The sequence below is a fragment of the Paramormyrops kingsleyae genome, chromosome 4 (genome assembly GCF_048594095.1).
Source record: "Paramormyrops kingsleyae isolate MSU_618 chromosome 4, PKINGS_0.4, whole genome shotgun sequence".
NCBI lineage: Eukaryota > Metazoa > Chordata > Actinopteri > Osteoglossiformes > Mormyridae > Paramormyrops > Paramormyrops kingsleyae.
In genome coordinates this window covers 6,052,285-6,070,320 of record NC_132800.1, presented here as the reverse complement: position 1 = coordinate 6,070,320, position 18,036 = coordinate 6,052,285, and the positions used below count along the sequence as shown (strand labels likewise).

Here is an 18,036-nt window from a genome sequence, read left to right as displayed (position 1 = left end):
CGAATCCTAAAAAGTTCGAGTTATGATAGAATTTTCCCCATAAGAAATAATGGAAAACCAATTAATTGTTTCCTGGCCCCAAAAAAATTACACCTAAATATGTTTTTCTTTTTTTTAGCATTTAAACATGAACCGGATAAAACAAGGAGAGCATATACTGTACTAAACACATCTAAGCACATTTATCAAATTTGTAAAGTAAGAAAATAAATGTATCCAAACAATGGCTATGTTCACACTGCCAGCCACATCGTTCAATTCCGATTTTTTTCTTAGATCGGATTTGTCTATCTTGACGGTTTACATTCATAACTACAAGTGACCTGTATCTGACTGTAATGTGAACGCATCGGTCCTTCAAAACGTCACGCATGCGCACATTAATACGTTTTTACACGGGTAAAAAGCTGGTCGTAAAATTGGCACGTTGTGCGGCCATGACCGCTGCGCTGATTCAAGTGTTTTGTCTCCTTAAACTTTGACTTCAGGCTCTTTATTTTTCTTTGCCATTGTAGCCACGTTAGTGTCCGCGCTGCGCCATTTCTTTGGCAATTTTTACAAATACTACTTTATTACGATAGGTTCCTTCCAGTTTAGCTTGAACAGATTCATTTCCCCAAATATCAATTAAATCCCCAACTTCTCCATCCTTCCACTGACTTATCGCAGCTCTCCTCCATCTTTACCTTCCCGCGCTGCCGGTGCAGGCTGATGATGTCAGCGCATGCGTATAAGCAAAAAGCCACATGAATTCCGATCTGAGCGTCACATTCAGGTCGCATGGCCACGAATCGGATACGTATGAGATTTAGGCCCCGTTTACACTTCTGTTAAATGCGACCTAATTCCGATTTTTTGCTCATATGTGACACAGATCGGATCTGTTCTGTGACAGTGTAAATGGGAAAAAAACGCATGCATTCGGATATTTCGAGATCGGTTTCAGGCCTCATTCATATGTGGAAATAAATCAGATATAAATCAGATATGGGCCAATGCGACTGTAATGTAAACAGGCAGATCGGATTTTCTGAGGCATTGCGTTCTGTACGTCATTAAACTGCGTACGTGAAGCGTACGTGAAAAGTACGTGGGAAGTACGTGTGGAAGCGTAACATTCAAGAAACACACGAAACATGGAGGAGGAAAGTGTAGGGCAGTGGTCGGCGCCTGAAATAGCCTACCTTCTCACCCTGTGGGGAGAAGAATCCGTTCAGGATAAAATTAAAGGTTCCTACAGAAACAAATCTGTTTTCGAGGATATTTCGGCTGCAATGATGGCCCTTTTCCTCCTCCTTCGCCTCAAAATCGTGATGTTGTTCGGCGAACTTCGCATACATCGCAAAGCTATCGTAAAACAAATGTCGCGTTCGTCCGTCTTGGCTACGGTGTCGTGCAAAAACCCCCGTTGAGCATGCGTGAAATTATAGCAAGTGTAAACAGACGGTCCAAAAAATCGGATATAGGCAACAAATCGGAATTAGGCATAAAGACCTGCAGTGTAAATGGGGCCTTAAAGGCAAAAAATCCGATTTGAGTCACTTCAGCATGGCAGTGTGAACGTAGCCAATGTGTCCTGCCCCGATCGTCCGCTCCTTCCGTGTGCCACGTCCCCTCGTTAACCCCGTGTGGAATCCCCGTGTGATCAGCTGTTTCTGCTTGTTGTCATTAGTCCTCTGTATTTTGTCCGCGTTTCAGTTTGTTTTCCCAGTCCGGTCATTGTATTCTCCGTCTGCGTTTTGCCTGCCTTACCTGTAATTAAACTCCATATTCCCTGATACCCTGATGTCTGCGTCTTTGTCTCCGTTCCATCCCCGCTCTGCACAACAATATTATTATAATTAAATGTATTAGTGGTTTATTATTAATATTAAAATAATGAATAAGAAATCTTTATTTAAAAATGCATTTTATTATACAATAATAATTACTGTTACTGTCTATCATTGTCTAAATGTATTTTTACTGTCTAAATATATGTATTCAGTTAGTGTAAACATGCACGGTGCTATCACAGGTAATGCGAGGCTGAGGCTGAAGTTTTACCATTTGTTCCTGCTGAGAGACGTACCGCGTGACTCATTTCCCCGCACGTACAAGTTATCTTAGGTCAGTGTTCACGGTTTGACTTCTGAGATTCAGAGCCCTAGGTAATTTTTTTTTAACTGGTTGGTTCGACTTTTAAGAAATTCGAGTTCTAATGAGTTAGAGAACTGAGGTACCAATGTACCTTCCTAATTGGCCTCTTGTTTCCTACTTATCCACAGAGATTAAAAGGACCTACTGCTGTGATGCTTAACAAACTGTATAACACATAAAAAAGACTGAAACATAGGCTTGAAGTCAGAACCTCTGTATGCAGCACACAGTGTTTCTGCAGAGTCTCACCCTCACATCCTGTATGACGATGCTTTTCAGATTAAGTGCCTGTCTGAGAATAACATCTGCATCATGTTAATGATTTAGCTATTTTATACTATGTGCATGAGAAAAATGAGGAAGTTAAAAGTGGTGTGCATGTATGCAACGGCAGAGCAAAGCTAGAGACGGCCGTTAAATATTTTGCCCGCAGTCTAACAATAAAACAGACGCCTGGTACGAGAAACAGGGCGGAGGGAACAAGGAAGCCGACCGCGGGCTGCAGTCTGCAAGGCTGATAAAGGCTCCTCCCCAGCTGTACTCCATCAGGCACCATCAGCCAATGAGGGAAATGCATTAAAGGACACATGAGTTAGCAAACATCAGCCAGCCATGCTGCTACAAGGCAGGGCTGTAACAATAGCCTCTGACAGTGTGTACTGGCCCACAATGCAGTGTTTTACAGTGTCTCTCCCTCTCTGTTCTTCATTTCACTGTTTATTTTTGTATTTGCAGAAAACATCTGTGAGTCACATGAATGTCAAGCAAGCTGAAGACTTACATTTTTTTAATTTTCCACCTGCACTTGCATGTTCTCCCCGTGTCATCATGGGGTTTCTTCCAGGTTCTCTGGTTTCCCTCCAAAGTCCAAAAAGAGAATGGAGTGAAGTGGAATTACCATATTGCCTGTAGGTGTGCATGTGTGTGTGAATGGTGTGTCTGCCCTGCGAGGGGTTGGTGCCCCATCCTGCACTCTAAAAAATAATTTGTTGGGTTTACTTAAAAAAATTATCGTAACAATTTGCATTCAACTTTTTAAGTTGTCCCGACTTAACTTTCCCAAGTCAGTATTATTAAGTAATTGTTACTAAACTATCATTATTACACCAACAGAAATCATTTAATACACTAAAAGCTATATTAAGTTGAATCTACTCGATATTCAGTGGGAACTATTTGAATATTCATATTGGTTGTACTTAATGCATGTGTTAGTTACACCAATCAAGCACAATAAACATGTTTTTCCTTCTATATCCAAAAGCTAAATTAAGTAATACCTACTTAATATTAATTCAATATTCATTGAAATATTAAGTTACCTCATCATTCAAATAAAGTTGCTCTACCTTAATTTTTTTGTTGTTTTCTACTCAGAAATGTCCATGCAAATAGTTAACACACATTCTTTAGTATTAGTACCTTGTTTTACTTAAGTCAGGGGAAATAAAAAAACGAGAACCGCATTTCACAATTCAACATTTTAATAAATGTTAAATAATAATAATACTCATCATCACTTCATTAATCCCCATGGGAAAATTGCCTTTTACGTCTCCCTCAACTTGCTCTTTGTAAGTAAGTTGTCCGCGAAGAGCAGCCACTCATGGCTGCACCCAGGGAGCTGGGGGTGAAGGGCCTTGCTCAAGGACCCACAGACATGCTGAGGCTGGGTGTGAACTGGTGACCTTGTGATTACAGGCATACAGGCTTAGCCCACTGAGCCACACAGAACACATGGTTCCAGTTATTAGAGTACAAGAATTTTTATAAATAAATTACAAATATCAACTTTAAACACAGAAAGCATACAATAGGTATTTTAGACATCCAGAAATTGCGCAAATGTTACAAAAGCAGTCAAGTAGAAAACAATTTGAATAGTGGAATGTAATCGTGTGCATTATATGTGTGTGTGATCAGCAGGGTTTAAATAAGAGTACAGTCAATCTATTTCAATACATCTACTGTATATTGTACAGCACACACACATATAATGCACACGATTACATTCCACTATTCAAATTGTTTTCTACTTCACTGCTTTTGTAACATTTGCACAATTTCTGGATGTCTAAAATACCTATTGTATGCTTTCTGTGTTTAAAGTTGATATTTGTAATTTATTTATAAAAATTCTTGTACTCTAATGACTGGAACCATGTGTTCTGTGTGGCTCAGTGGGCTAAGCCTGTGTGCCTGTAATCACAAGGTCACCAGTTCACACCCAGCCTCTGCATGTCTGTGGGTCCTTGAGCAAGGCCCCTAACCGCCAACTTGCGGTTCTTGTTTTTTTTATTTCCCCTGACTTAATTAAAACAAGGTACTAATACTAAAGAATGCGTGTTAACTATTTGCATGGACATTTCTGAGTAGAAAACAACAAAAAAATTAAGGTAGAGCAACTTTATTTGAATGATGAGGTAACTTAATATTTCAATGAATACTGAATTAATATTAAGTAGGTATTACTTAATTTAGCTTTTGGATATAGAAGGAAAAACATGTTTATTGTGCTTGATTTAATGGTGTAACTAACACATGCATTAAGTACAACCAATATGAATATTCAAATAGTTCCCACTGAATATCGAGTAGATTCAACTTAATATAGCTTTTAGTGTATTAAATGATTTCTGTTGGTGTAATAATGATAGTTTAGTAACAATTACTTAATAATACTGAATTGGGACAGTTAAGTTGGGACAACTTAAAAAGATCAATGCAAATAGTTAACACACCTTTTTGAGTAGACCCAATACATTCTTTTTTAGAGTGTAGATATTAACTGTAATTCATGAAGTCATCTTTGCTCCTGCTGAAATTTTTATTTTAATGAGTCTGTGCTTTGATAGTTTACTTTATGCTGCACAGAGGAATAATAATGGAATGACTTGCTGATGTGCTAAACATTCAGCCTTGTGGTTTTGTCACTTCCTGTTTAAAGTGTCCACTCCCCCTTCACTCTGCCTGCTGTGTGTGAGAATAGAAACGACAGAGACAGTGAAGGTACAGAGGATGAGGAAGTGAGTGTCAGTCTCCACAGATCTGGGCTCAGTGACACACACACGTATGGATCCTCTGATGCTCCTGTTTCTTCTCATTGCTGGGCTCACAGGTGAGTGTCACTCATTACAGTGGAACTGAGTAGAGATCTCTCTACGTCAGAAGAAATTGCTGTAAGTAAATTGTGAAAAGATTTGGAAAGGGCTGCTTCGAGTAACATTGTCTTGAAAATTGCAAATAGTATTTGCATTCTTGCAGGTGTTTATAACAAACCACTTTGTACATATTTTAAAAAAATGTTTGAGCCTGCAAATGGAATCACTTGATATAGTTACTTTGCGTTATTTGTATTTATTAACGATTGTAATATTTCTCCTGAATTCTAAGATTTAAGACAGGACCAAACCACCATTAATCAGGATATTGATATTATAATATCCAAATATACTGCATGATACTGTCATGTCTCTCTTTTAGTGTCTAAGCAGTACAAAGACTCTGTCAGTGTAGATAATCTGTCCTTGTCTCTTGCACCCTTTGCTTTTCTGTGACGCCGGAGATTGATCTGATTGGGGTCGTTTCAGCAGCACAGTTGATTCTTTTTCTAACTTCACTCGGTGTTTCACTATGGGAGTCGCTTTGGGCGTGACCAGCTACAGAAGCTCCAATGACAGCACGTCTGTCTGTGATGGACAGGTCGACCCGAGTCCAGGCTCCGCCCCTGCCCTCACTACCGCGATCGACCTCCCTGTCGGGTCATTTGTAGTTTCTTCCTGTGAGAAACTAACATCCCTCAGGTCACCTGAAGTACAAAAATAATTTTGCTTAACTGTTCACACGTGGCCTGTGGTTGGAGCCCATGGAGGAACATGATAATGACTCTAATGCTGGATCAGGCTGAGGAAGTCAACCGTTAATAAAGTTACTTTAGCTGTTTAATCAGTATCTTAGGATTAGTGACCATGTTGAGCCAAGCTATCCGCCGAGCTGCTGCGTTCTCACTTACCAAGTCGGTGTAGCTGGTCCAGACAGTTACAAGTGTCTCTTCCTCTTCCTTGTTACATAATTGATGTGGCTGAAATTCCATGTTGCCCTGGTCAGCCAGCTAAGTCACACGCTTCCAGACCAACTCATGTGTTACAACGTGTCTAACATGTCTACATTAGTTTCCAGTGGCTCAGGAATTTTTTTTAAAAATTGTCTTCAACTTGCGTGGTTTCCAGTGGCTTTTGGGACTTTTAATTACACAAAAATTGCCGTCCTGTTCTTAATATCCTCAAGACAGTCAGAAAGGGCCGTCAGAGAGCAGCAGTCACCAGGTTTTAATGGCAGATAGAGCTGCGTATGACCAGCATAGCAATGATATTTTACATTATAACATTCACAAATAGAGCCCAAAGGAAGCATGTATAGAGGGAATAGGAGAGGGCCTGTATCACAGCATTGGATATGTTTACAAGTAAGGCCATAGTACTGAAGGGGTGTGGCCATCCCACACAGTGACCAGCCCATTCATTCACCTCATCTGGGCCTTTTACTACTGATTTAAGGTCCTGGTTTTCCTCTCAGACCCTAGAACACACTCCCAGGCTCAGATTCCCGATCCCACATCCCGCTGTAGCTCTTCCCAAGATCAGACACTGCTTTTGCTTTCCTGTGTCTCTCTCTCTTATTCGTATAGCAAAATGACAGTCTGTGTCTTTTACAGCATCTTCATGGTTCTGCTAAACACACATGACCCTAATCCAAGTATTATACACCAAGCAGTATTACTTAGAGATGCTGTGATGTGGAAAATATTTATTTATTCCCCACAGATGCTGACAATGTCTCCACGGTGAACTGGGTGTCTGCATGGAGAGGAGAATCTGTCACCATCCCATGTTTCTATAGTGACAGATATAAAACTCATGTGAAATACTGGTGCAGAGGACATTATAGGGATTCATGTCCTCCTATAGTACACAGTGACTCTCCACAGGGGGGTAATGTGTCAATCAGAGATGATCCTGATCAGCAAGTCTTCAGTGTGACCATCAACAATCTGACAACGGGGGACTCTGGTTATTACTCCTGTGGTGTGAAGATCAGTGAAGGTTCAGATGTTGGAGATTGGGTTTCCCTGTCAGTCACTGATGGTAAGATGTCTGTACTGCAGACTGTAGCCAATGAGATGCACATTATGCAACATGTCATTCAGTCAGAAAGGAAGGACACTACCACAAATACTGAGAAAAATATTGTAGAAATAATTATATTTTAATGTTGTAAAGCATTATTTATATAGAACCGGTTCCACATTTTATTCAATATGGCAAATATGCAGAAGTAACAGTGCAGTTAAGTGGTGCGGTGAATTAACTACTACAGCAGCACTTTGGATTAAGGGACCCAGTTTTATGTTCAGTTGCTCGTTTTGAGCCACACCAAACGCGAGCATCGATCCAGGCCAACGGCTGAGTTTAAGTTCAGATTATATGCCGGCTGGGACTGGGGAGGGTTTGCGTGTGTGAGTGTGTGTCCACAAATGCTGTTGAGTATAATGTATATAGTTTTGAGCTAATGTTAATGTGTTGTTGTATATTGTAGATTGTTCCCGCATCAGACATTAAGTGTCATAAGCCAGGCAGATGTCAATTCCTACCCACTACTCAGACCATCCGACCCAAGTCAGTCAGTCAGATGGGGGCGCTGAACCCCCCCCTACCCCCCACACACACGCACGTTTTGGCCGATATCTCATGTCCTGTTTGTCCTACCATCAGGATTCTCTTTTCTACAGACACAGGCAGCCATTCCCTACAACTTTCAGAGTGAAACTATTAAGTGTCGAGATTTTTTGCTAATTTGCAAAACTTACTTCTGCCTTAGTCCTACCTCGTCCGACCAAATCAGACAAATGAGGTGTCAAACCAATCAGTCCTCTGAGCTGATCAATACTTATTAAAAAAGTCTGACATTTGTCTATCGTATGGCCACTAGTCACGCCCAAACCCTGCCCAAATTTGGTCCATTTCAGTCTGACTGCTATAACTTGGCCGTGCCTTGGCCTACCTTAACCAAATTTGAAATCCTACCTCTCATTCTGGGGACACTGTATGAGGCAGGCCGCATTTCGTTCATAGGGGAGCAGTCCCCCAGTAGTGTTCTGAATATGCAAGACAGACCAAGTTCATTCAGCCAGAATAAACACTTTAACCTGTAAGATTTCGATTGACCACATTAGGTTGGAAGGTGCCTACTTCTACATACTACTCAGACCATCTGACCCAAACCAGACAGGCTCAGTAACTCCACCGGAGGCTTCTACATTCTGTCTGACATCTGCTGACCTACAGTCAGAAATCTCCATCCTGTTACAGGACTATGTAGTTCTGTCTGACTTTTTAGTACCCTGGCCGACAGTCAGTCTTCCAGTTGTCAGACGTTACTCCTCTACCGTTTGTCCGACCTGGATGAACTTCCGACGCTTTGGACCCTTCCGTCACTGATTGCAGTTAGTAGTATTGATATTGATTTTTTTTGGTTACACATCCATTATGATTTCATACTTTTGGTGATTTTGAAAAAGTTCACCTTTTTCGTAAACTCCTTTTTTTTATTATTCAACATCCGAGCAAGTGGTTGTCTGAGTAACTGGGATACTGGAGTGGCAAAAACCGAGTTCATGTTGGGAGGTTGTATATGGCCTTTTCTTGTGGCCACAAACAAAGAAGTATGTATTGTATGGTTAAAGTCAGAGATGGGGACAGAGCTAAGTCACATATGATCAAGTCCAAGCAAGTTTCAAGTGTTAACCATCAAGTCTCGAGTCACAGTTAAGACAAATCAAGCAAGTCAAGTCAAGTCAAGGGTTCACCCTAAGCAAGTCAAGTCGAGTCCTGATAAGTTTCAAGCCAAGTCAAGTCAAGTTGCAGTAATAAAACAAACAGAGGTTAAATTTTCGATACATGTTTATTTTTGCACAGAAAAAATTTTACAGAAAAGTTGAACTTATATACATATATTATGTATCTTATTTGCATTGCTATATTTAAATTATATGCATAGCTGTGCTACATTAATATCTGAAAATAAAATTGTGTTGCTTACACAAAATGTTTAAAACTAAGAAATCCAGTCTAAAATGTATAATGCAATTCAATCTGAAAGGATTAGTTTACTTTGACAACAACAATGTACAGATAATGTACTCACCCCCTTGTCATCCAATATGTTCATGTCTTTCTTTCCTCGATCATTAAGAAATTGTTTTTTTGAGGAAAACATTTCAGGATTTCTCTCTATATAATGGATATGTATGGCACCCCGTCTGGGGCACAATGAACTGCGACATGGATGGCTGCTGTGGGTCGCTGCAGTGTATCTTGGATTTAAGATATTCATCATATCTGCAAGGATAAAAAAAATACCAAACCAATCAGGGAAAACAGTAAACATTACAGCAAAATTAATTTTAAGTGATGATCTCTTGCCTATGTATGTGCTTTAAGTTAGGTTCCAGCAGTTACAGATTTTCATGTTTACACACACAAAAATGGAAATACTTATATGTACTGACAGAATGTAAGACTTAAGTATTTATACAGGCTATGAACCTTATAAATTAAAGTATTGTGACTTAAGATTTATCTAGTATGTTTTATATATGATGCTTTAATACTTATGCTGTCCATTATAAGGCACAGTAGGGGATTTATCCACTCTTTTTAATCTAACGTTAGTGATGAATCTCGTTAATTAAAACGAACGGATCTTTTTAATTTCAGCAGAATATAAATATAATGTATGTTAATATAGCCCAGTGATGAAGTTATGAAGCTTAATCGTCATCTCTGCGGTGGACGCGCAATATACACGTTTCATACATAATATATAATCTGATATATTTGTTTTCTATTTGAACTGGTTTCATTCATTATACAGCACACAACATTTTGTTGTTATTGTGAGTGTACACAAAAAAATTATAGACACTTAACCGATTCGAACGATGAAATTATTCTTGTCTGTATGACCAAAAAGTTTTGAACGAGTTATTGAAGGAGAAGTGATTGCATCGACGCTTTCATCTTATAGATTTTCATGCAGTATAACGTTACACGAGCTGCCATTCAACTAACCACACGCAGTCAGTCCATACAAACGCTTGAAAATGCGCACATTTAATATAGACATTATAGTTTACATGTAATATCGAGAAGCCCTTTCATTTCAAGTTGCACTCAACATTAAAATGTGGCTACGCCACTGGTAACGTTATAGCGTTTTATTTATGAGATGATCATCACATTTCTGATAAAAAAACATAAAACCAAGGCCAAATTATGACAAACAGAAAAGATTAATTTAATTAATTAGTAATCGTTTTATTAAATTGACTATAAAGAATTCGACTTTCTTACCTGTCCTTGTGGTTTTTGAAGTGCCGGATGAAATTTGATGTTGTGGTTGTCGTGTCTGATACTCTCGCGTTGCATTCTCTGCATCTGGCAAATCTTTTTTTGTTAGTACGGTCTAGTTCAAAGTCCTTATAGCCAAACGTGACTATATGAGGAGCTCGACTATTGTCTGCCATGTTTGGCGCGGTTTGAGTTGTGCAGCGTTCTTCTTCTTCTTCTTGGTAACGTTAAGAGTTGTGCAGCGTTAAGGTCGCAGGCGCCAATTATGGTGCTGCTGAGTCATAATTATTTTATTAAATTATTTTATTTTATTAAACGAATTATATTTAAAAGTTCAAGTCATTGTCGAGTCTTCCACTTTAAGTCAAGTCAAGTCTCAAGTCACTTACTCTCAAGTCAAAGTCAAGTCAAGTCATTTTCTTACTTCAATCAAGCAAGTCTCAAGTCCTGAAAATTGTGACTCGAGTCTGACTCGAGTCAAGTCATGTGACTCGAGTCCCCCATCTCTGGTTAAAGTTAAAGCAGTACAGTTCAGTTAGTGTAGGTAAGTGAGTAAGGACACGATTACAGGGGAGAGTGAGAAATTGATACTGCGATGACGCGTGATTGGGAAAATGTCATCAGATGGGTGTTTAGCGGTTTAGAGGATTAGCAGGGCTTGATTGTGGTTGCATGAGAGGCACCTGGAGGAGGTTTTAAGGGGAGAGGACCTTGTTTAGAGGATGACAGGGTTGTGTTTGTGAGGCAGAGATGTTTTTGGATATTCAGTTCATAAGAAAGCATGTTTGGGGCTTGTTGGATTGACTCTCGGATGGAGTGACCATTCCAGGGAACGTCAATGGGGCCTGTTTAGAAGGTATGGAAGGTGTGCTGGAACCCTCAAGGGGCCCTTCCAAAGCATTTTGATGTACTATTTGGTAGAGTGGTTAGTAAAGTGGAAAAGGATGAAAAGGGTGGAAAACTTCCTCCAGGTGCCTCTTATGCAACCACAATCAATGTCATCACAATACTGTGTACTGGGTTAGTCACAGAACCCAGGGCGCCTCTCAGTACCAAGTGTTTGGTCTAGGGGGCGCTACATTAGTAAAACTAAAATTTATTCAGTATAAGTTTTAAAATAAAATTTCAGCAATGTGAAGTACAGTTACATAGAGTGGACTGGTACTGACTCTTTATTAATATGTGTATAAATGGTGTAAGAGGGAGTGAGAGTTAATCAGCCTGGTAATTTTCATACTGTCCCTGCAGGTGTGTCCACAGTGAAATGGGTGCCTGTACAGAGAGGAGGATCTGTCACCATCCCATGTTTCTATGGTGACAGGTATAAAACTCATGTGAAATACTGGTGCAGAGGGTATTATAGGGATTCATGTCCTCCCATAGTACACAGTGACTCTCCACAGGAGGGTAAAGTGTCAATCAGAGATGATCCTGACCAGCAAGTCTTCACTGTGACCATCAACAGTCTGACAGATGGGGACTCTGACATCTACTCGTGTGGTGTGAAGATCAGTGGAGGTTCAGATGTTGGAGATTGGGTTTCTCTGTCAATCACTGATGGTAAGATGTCTGTACTGCAGACTGTAGCCAATGAGATGCACAGTATGTAACATGTCACTCAGGTAGGAAGGAAGGATGTGAACACAGAATGAATAAAAATATTTAAATATTTTTTTAATATTTAAAAAATTTATAGAAGAGATTCCAAATTTTACATCTGTTCAATAGCATAATTCAAGATGCAAGAGGATTATTTGTCACGTACACAGTTGTACACATACAACATGTAGTGGAATGTCACCCTGGTCACTCCGAGCAGCTGTGCATGATAAGAGAGTAACAAAATATAGAAAAAATAAGAAAAATAATAAGATAAAAATATATGAAATGTTCAGCTGTACATAATCTATACATAAGTGATAGGTAAGAGGTATATAAGTGCAATGTGCAAGAGGCCTGAGGTGTGTGTCAATGATTTGGACAGTGTGAAGCAGCACCTAGAGGCATTGAGTATTGTCCTGGTTTAGGAGCATTATGACCTGGGGGAAGAAGCTCCTCCTTAACCTTTCTGTTTTGGTCAAAAGGCTGCGGAACCGCTTGCCTGAGTTCAGCAGGCAAAACAGAGAGTTATTGGGGTGGGAGGGGTCCTTGGAGATTTTTTTTTGAGGGTGATTGTGCTGGATACACAGTCGTAGGTGTAGAGGGTGTACAGCAGTGGGCTCGAGACACAGCATTGTGGAGCTCCTGTGTTGAGGGTGATTGTGCTGGATACACAGTTGCCTACTCTCACCACCCGGGGTCTTCCTGTAAGAATATCCAGAATCCATCTGTTCAGCTGGTCACTCAGTCCTAGATCCCTCAGCTTGGTGAACAGTCTGACTAAACCTATGAAAACTAACAGCATAAATTTAAATTAGTTGTCTTTCACTCCGCAGCAGGTTTTGGGAGCTAATTAACCTGTAGCTGGTAGAGACTGGGGGCAGCGTGGGGGCCTCACACCTCCAGGCTTGTGGTTTCCATATCCGGCCCGCAGCTCTCTGTCCTTTTGTTTATATGTTTATAAAAAGTATGGTAACGTAACTGCCTCATATAAACATGGTACAAGAGTAACTTGTTAATATTTTATGCATAGTATATTTTATTTTGAACTGTATAAAAATCACAAAACTTGTTCCTAATCTGTGTGTTCAGGTTCCCCAGAGCTGTCAGTGGACAAACAGGAGGTGACGGGCGTGGAAGGAGACAGTGTCAGTGTTCAGTGTCACTATAAATATGATTATAGTCAGAGGATGTGGTGTAAGATCGGGGGCTCCTGTGCATCAGAGAGATCTGGGAGTTTGGATGGGAGGCCTGTCCTGATCAGTGATGACAGAGTAAATAAAGTCTTCAGTGTGACAATGAGGGGACTGGAGAGGAAGGACACTGGCTGGTACTGGTGTGATGACAGAGGCCTGCAGATCCCAGTTCATATTACTGTCAAACGTAAGTAATGAAAAATCTGCCCGCGAATCATTTATACTTCAACACAAATAGATAGTTGCTAAAGAAATAAATTCTGTGTGTGCCAGGGTTTTTCCAACAGGCTCCAGGGTGAATAAAACACTATAGAGCATGAATTTATTAGCTGCCTGCTCTGTGTGTGTGGAGTTTGCATGTTCTCCATGTGCTGTGTGGGTTTCCTCCCACAGTCCAAAGACATGCAGTCAGGTTAATTGGTGTCTCTAATAGAGAGAGTGTGTCTATGTGCCCTGTGACTGACTGGCATCCCGTCCAGGATGTCCTCCATCCCTGTGCCCTGTCCTGCCTGGGATCGGCTCCAGGCCCCGCATCCCTGACCAGGATGAGGGGTTAGAAGATAGATGGGTGGATGGCTGTAGTTTTGTGTCTGTATGAATGGACTTGAAGATCTTTATGCACAGAACATGGTTTTAATACATTTTAAATTAACAATCTTTTCTCCTATTTCCGCTACTGTACATATTTGGTCCATGATGAAGAAGGAGGGAATAATGATAAACTGAGGTAAGCATTCAACAGCATTTACAGCAGTGTGGTGTCCAGCTAGCAGCATTTACCTGGTCACACTGTAATGGGAAACATCCATTTTGTTTATGACAATAAAGATTGGATTTTTGATTTCGTTTCACTTATAAAATACGTGGGACGGCATCCCTTCCACAGTGAGCCCCTGCTTTGTGCCCTGTGCTGCTGTGCTGCAGGCCTGTTTGGGTTTTATAGAACAATGTAGCATTTTATGTAATAATCAGAATCAGAATCGGGTTTATTGCCAAGTACGTTCACACATACAAGGAATTTGCTTTGGTGGTTGGTGCCAGAGATGAGGAGGTAGATATATCAGCATATAAATATATAATATAAATAAAAATGTACATGGGGTATGTTCAGGGTGAAATATATACATATGTAACATACTTGTGTTAGGATGGGGAAATGGGATTTGGGTGAGTGTTCCTGGCCTTATTGATGAGGCGGGCCGCGGTGGGGAAGAAACTGTTCTTATGCCGTGATGTTTTGGTCCCAATGGACCGCAACCTTCTGCCAGAGGGGAGAGTCCGAAGGAGTTTGTGACCAGGGTGGGAGGAATCGGCCATAATCCTTCCTGCTCTTTTCAGAGCCCTGGACTTGTACAGGTCCTGTAGAGGTGGAAGGTTGCAGCCGATCGTCTTCTCAGCAGAGTGGATGATGCGCTGTAGTCTGCTCTTGTCCTTAGCAGTGGCAGCAGGGTACCAGACAGTGATGGAGGTGGTGAGGATGGACTCAATGATGGCCGTGTAGAAGTGCACCATCATAGACTTAGGCAGACTGAACTTCTTCAGCTGCCTTAGGAAGAACATTCTCTGTTGGGCTTTTTTAGTGAGAGAACAGGTGTTCATCTCCCACTTAAGGTCCTTGCTGATCGTGGTGCCCAGAAAGCGGAAGCACTCCACAGCGGTGACTGGTGAGCCGAGCAGGGAGATGGGTAGAGGTGGGGCAGAGCTTCTCCTGAAGTCCACAGTCATCTCAACTGTCTTCAGGGAGTTGAGCTCAAGGTTATTCCCATTGCACCAGGACACCAGGTGATCAATCTCCTGTCTATAGGCAGACTCGTCCCCATCAGAGATGAGTCCGATGAGGGTGGTGTCATCTGCAAATTTCAGGAGCTTGACAGACGGGTGGGTGGAGGTGCAGCTGTTGGTGTAGAGGGAGAATAGGAGGGGAGAAAGGACGCAGCCTTGCGGCGATCCGGTGCTGATGGTCTGGGAGATAGAAATATGCTTTCCCATCTTCACGTGTTGCTTCCTGTTGGTCAGGAAGTCTGTGATCCATCTGCAGGTGGAGTCGGGTACATGGAGGTCGGAGAGCTTGTCGTGCAGGAGGTTTGGGATGATGGTGTTGAAGGCGGAGCTAAAATCCACAAAAAGGATTCTAACGTATGTTCCTGGGGAGTCAAGGTGCTGGAGCATGAAGTGTAGGGCCATGTTGACAGCATCGTTTACAGATCTGTTGGCTCTGTAGGTAAACTGCATGGGGTTCAGCAGGTGGTCAGTGGTGGCTTTGAGGTGGCGGAGTACGAGGCGCTCAAAGGACTTCATAACTACAGGCATCAAAGCAATGGGTCTGTAGTCATTTAGTCCTGTTATCTTAGGTTTTTTTGGTACTGGGATGATGGTAGATGTCTTGAAGCAGGCTGGCACATGGCATGACTGCAGTGAGGTGTTGAAGATTTCTGTGAGCACAGGAGTCAGCTGGTCAGCACAGTGTTTTAAGGTGAACGGGGAGATTGAGTCTGGACCTGCAGCTTTGCGGGGGTTCAGCTTCTTGAGGACCTTGTTAACGTCCTCCTCATGAATATGAAGAGGTGGGGTGTGAGGCTTCAAAGATGCCACACCAGCAGTTGGTGTGGGGGAGATGGTCAGTGGTCGATGTGAGGAGCCGCGGGGGATGGTGAAGTGTGAATTGTCCAGTTGTCTTTCAAAGCGGCAGTAGAAGTCGTTTAACTGATTAGCAAGGTGCAGGTCATTGACAGAGTGGGGGGCTGTGGGTTTGTAGTTAGTAGTTAATTTGTAGTTAATAACATGCACAGTTAAATATCTTTAGCTATTTTCAAGTTCTTTGTTAATGTCACCTGTTCCTCATGTGTAGCCTGTGAAGTAATTCAAATGTGGCTCTTATATGTAGCTATAAAGTACAGAAGATTTTACTGTTCAGATCCACCCTCTTATTTGGTCCAACTGCCTCTGTATGTAGGACTGGGCTTATTGGTGCTGCTGTTGATGGTTATAATTCTGTCAGAGTAGATTCACTGCATTGTTCTTCAGGTTTAAATGTGATACGTGTGACTGACAGACACACTGATGTATTATATGTCTGACAGGTGGGAGCAGGTTCTGGATGCTGCACTGAAAGCTGGGACTGGTGTGTTGTATCTGATTTGCACCATCATCGCCATTCAGCTGCACTGGAGCTCCTGTAGAAAGAGGGGATCCAATCAGAGAGAAGCAGAGGGAGGGACCAATACAAACCATGGGTCTTAGGGAATTCTGATTAAATATACAGGCTCATTAATACTGTTACACCTGCTATTAGAGTAAATAAATGCACAAACCGCAAGGCTTTATCAGCAAGGTTATGCTGAGCTTGTATGAAATGTATCTTTATATTTCAGAACTACTTCAGTTTATGCTGTAGCCATTTATTTGTGCATGAATCTCTCTGTGTCAGAGGAAGCTGGGGGGGATCTGACCTTTGTGGAACAGAATGAGTCAGAAGAGCTGTAAAATAAATGGTTATGCTAACTGCAGTGAGGTCTCTCTGACACGGCCCTGCTCAGTCTGTACAGTCATACCAGGAGAATCAGTTAAACACAGAGAGGTTGATCTGCAGTGTTGGATTGTCTGCTGGGAACCTGTACAGACAGTACTTTGTGCCGCTGATGGGCTCTTCTTCACAAGCGCTTTACTGCCATCTGCTGGTCAATGTTTAACATTGGTTTATTAATTAGTGAAAGTATAATTGAATCTTATTACATTGCATATTAATTCTTAAACAGATATTTTATGTATATTGGGCTTTGTTTTGATTTAAATATTTTGATTGAATAAATATTTTTTAAATAATTAAAAATTAAATGTAAATGGTTTGTGGTGTCCAGGTCACACTGATTTTTCAGGGCCCACCAATCAGTGACCCTCTCACAGTGTGATGTAACACACAAAATCAGGACCATCCACTTTTCACTCAGCAGTAAAACACACCAGCTTGTCCCAGCTGACAGCAGTCCTTACTTATCAGATAAGGGAGAAAATATGATATATCAAAAGTGAAAAGAAAGATATCACATTCTTTCTGGAGAAAATCAACTGAAAATATCCCTGCAATAATAAATTGGATTTTGGAATAAATGGGACCTATTGTGCTTTTCCCTTTCTATTAGTGTGTTATATGGCTTCATGTGCATGTAAACAGTCTGTAATGTATTAAGGCCCAAGACACAAGCAAAAGAGAGTAACTCTTACCACAGAAACCACTCTTCTCGAATCTGCCTAAAATGCCTTGTATTACAATTCCAGCCCTTACTTCTGTGACATGATGAGGTCACCTCGTAACACAATCCTTATTGGCTGCGTACCTGCAAGGACCTGTCTACAGACCGCCCAATGGACCTTTTTCTTAATCCTTATTGGCTGCGTACCTGCAAGGACCTGTCTACAGACCGCCAAATGGACCTTTTTCTTACTTCCGTATTTCTCTACCCGAACTCAACAGTGACTTGCAGTGCAGTTTCCTGTTATCATAGCGGCATATATGAAAAATTGCAGAGTCTAAAAATCGAAGTTTTTACAGTGTCCCAGGCTGCTCTTGCTGTACTCAAAAACAGCCCTACCTGTCGTTTCATTCATTCCCAGTTGACACAACCATGAGGAAGAAATGGATACAAGTCATCAGAAGAGAGGACGGGCCAAATTTAGCGTAAGAAAAGGCAGCACTT

At 41.3% G+C, this 18,036-nt stretch overlaps 1 protein-coding gene across 3 annotated transcripts; it reads left to right on the top strand.

Annotated features, from left to right (window-relative positions):
• The first annotated feature begins 5,138 nt into the window (after positions 1-5,138).
• LOC111857147 (polymeric immunoglobulin receptor-like) lies at positions 5,139-17,170 on the top strand. 3 transcript variants are annotated; one of them, XM_072710496.1, is made up of 6 exons: positions 5,139-5,257; positions 6,963-7,283; positions 11,796-12,107; positions 13,239-13,529; positions 14,048-14,069; positions 16,423-17,170. In XM_072710496.1, exons 1-6 carry the CDS (start codon positions 5,212-5,214, stop codon positions 16,580-16,582), a joined length of 1,152 nt encoding a protein of 383 aa, XP_072566597.1. In that variant the 5' UTR covers positions 5,139-5,211; the 3' UTR covers positions 16,583-17,170. The 3 variants fall into 3 exon arrangements, with proteins under 3 accessions (XP_072566597.1, XP_072566596.1, XP_072566598.1); XM_072710495.1 differs by having other exon boundaries at positions 14,045-14,069; XM_072710497.1 differs by lacking the exon at positions 14,048-14,069 and having other exon boundaries at positions 16,423-16,584.
• Positions 17,171-18,036: the final 866 nt, after the last annotated feature.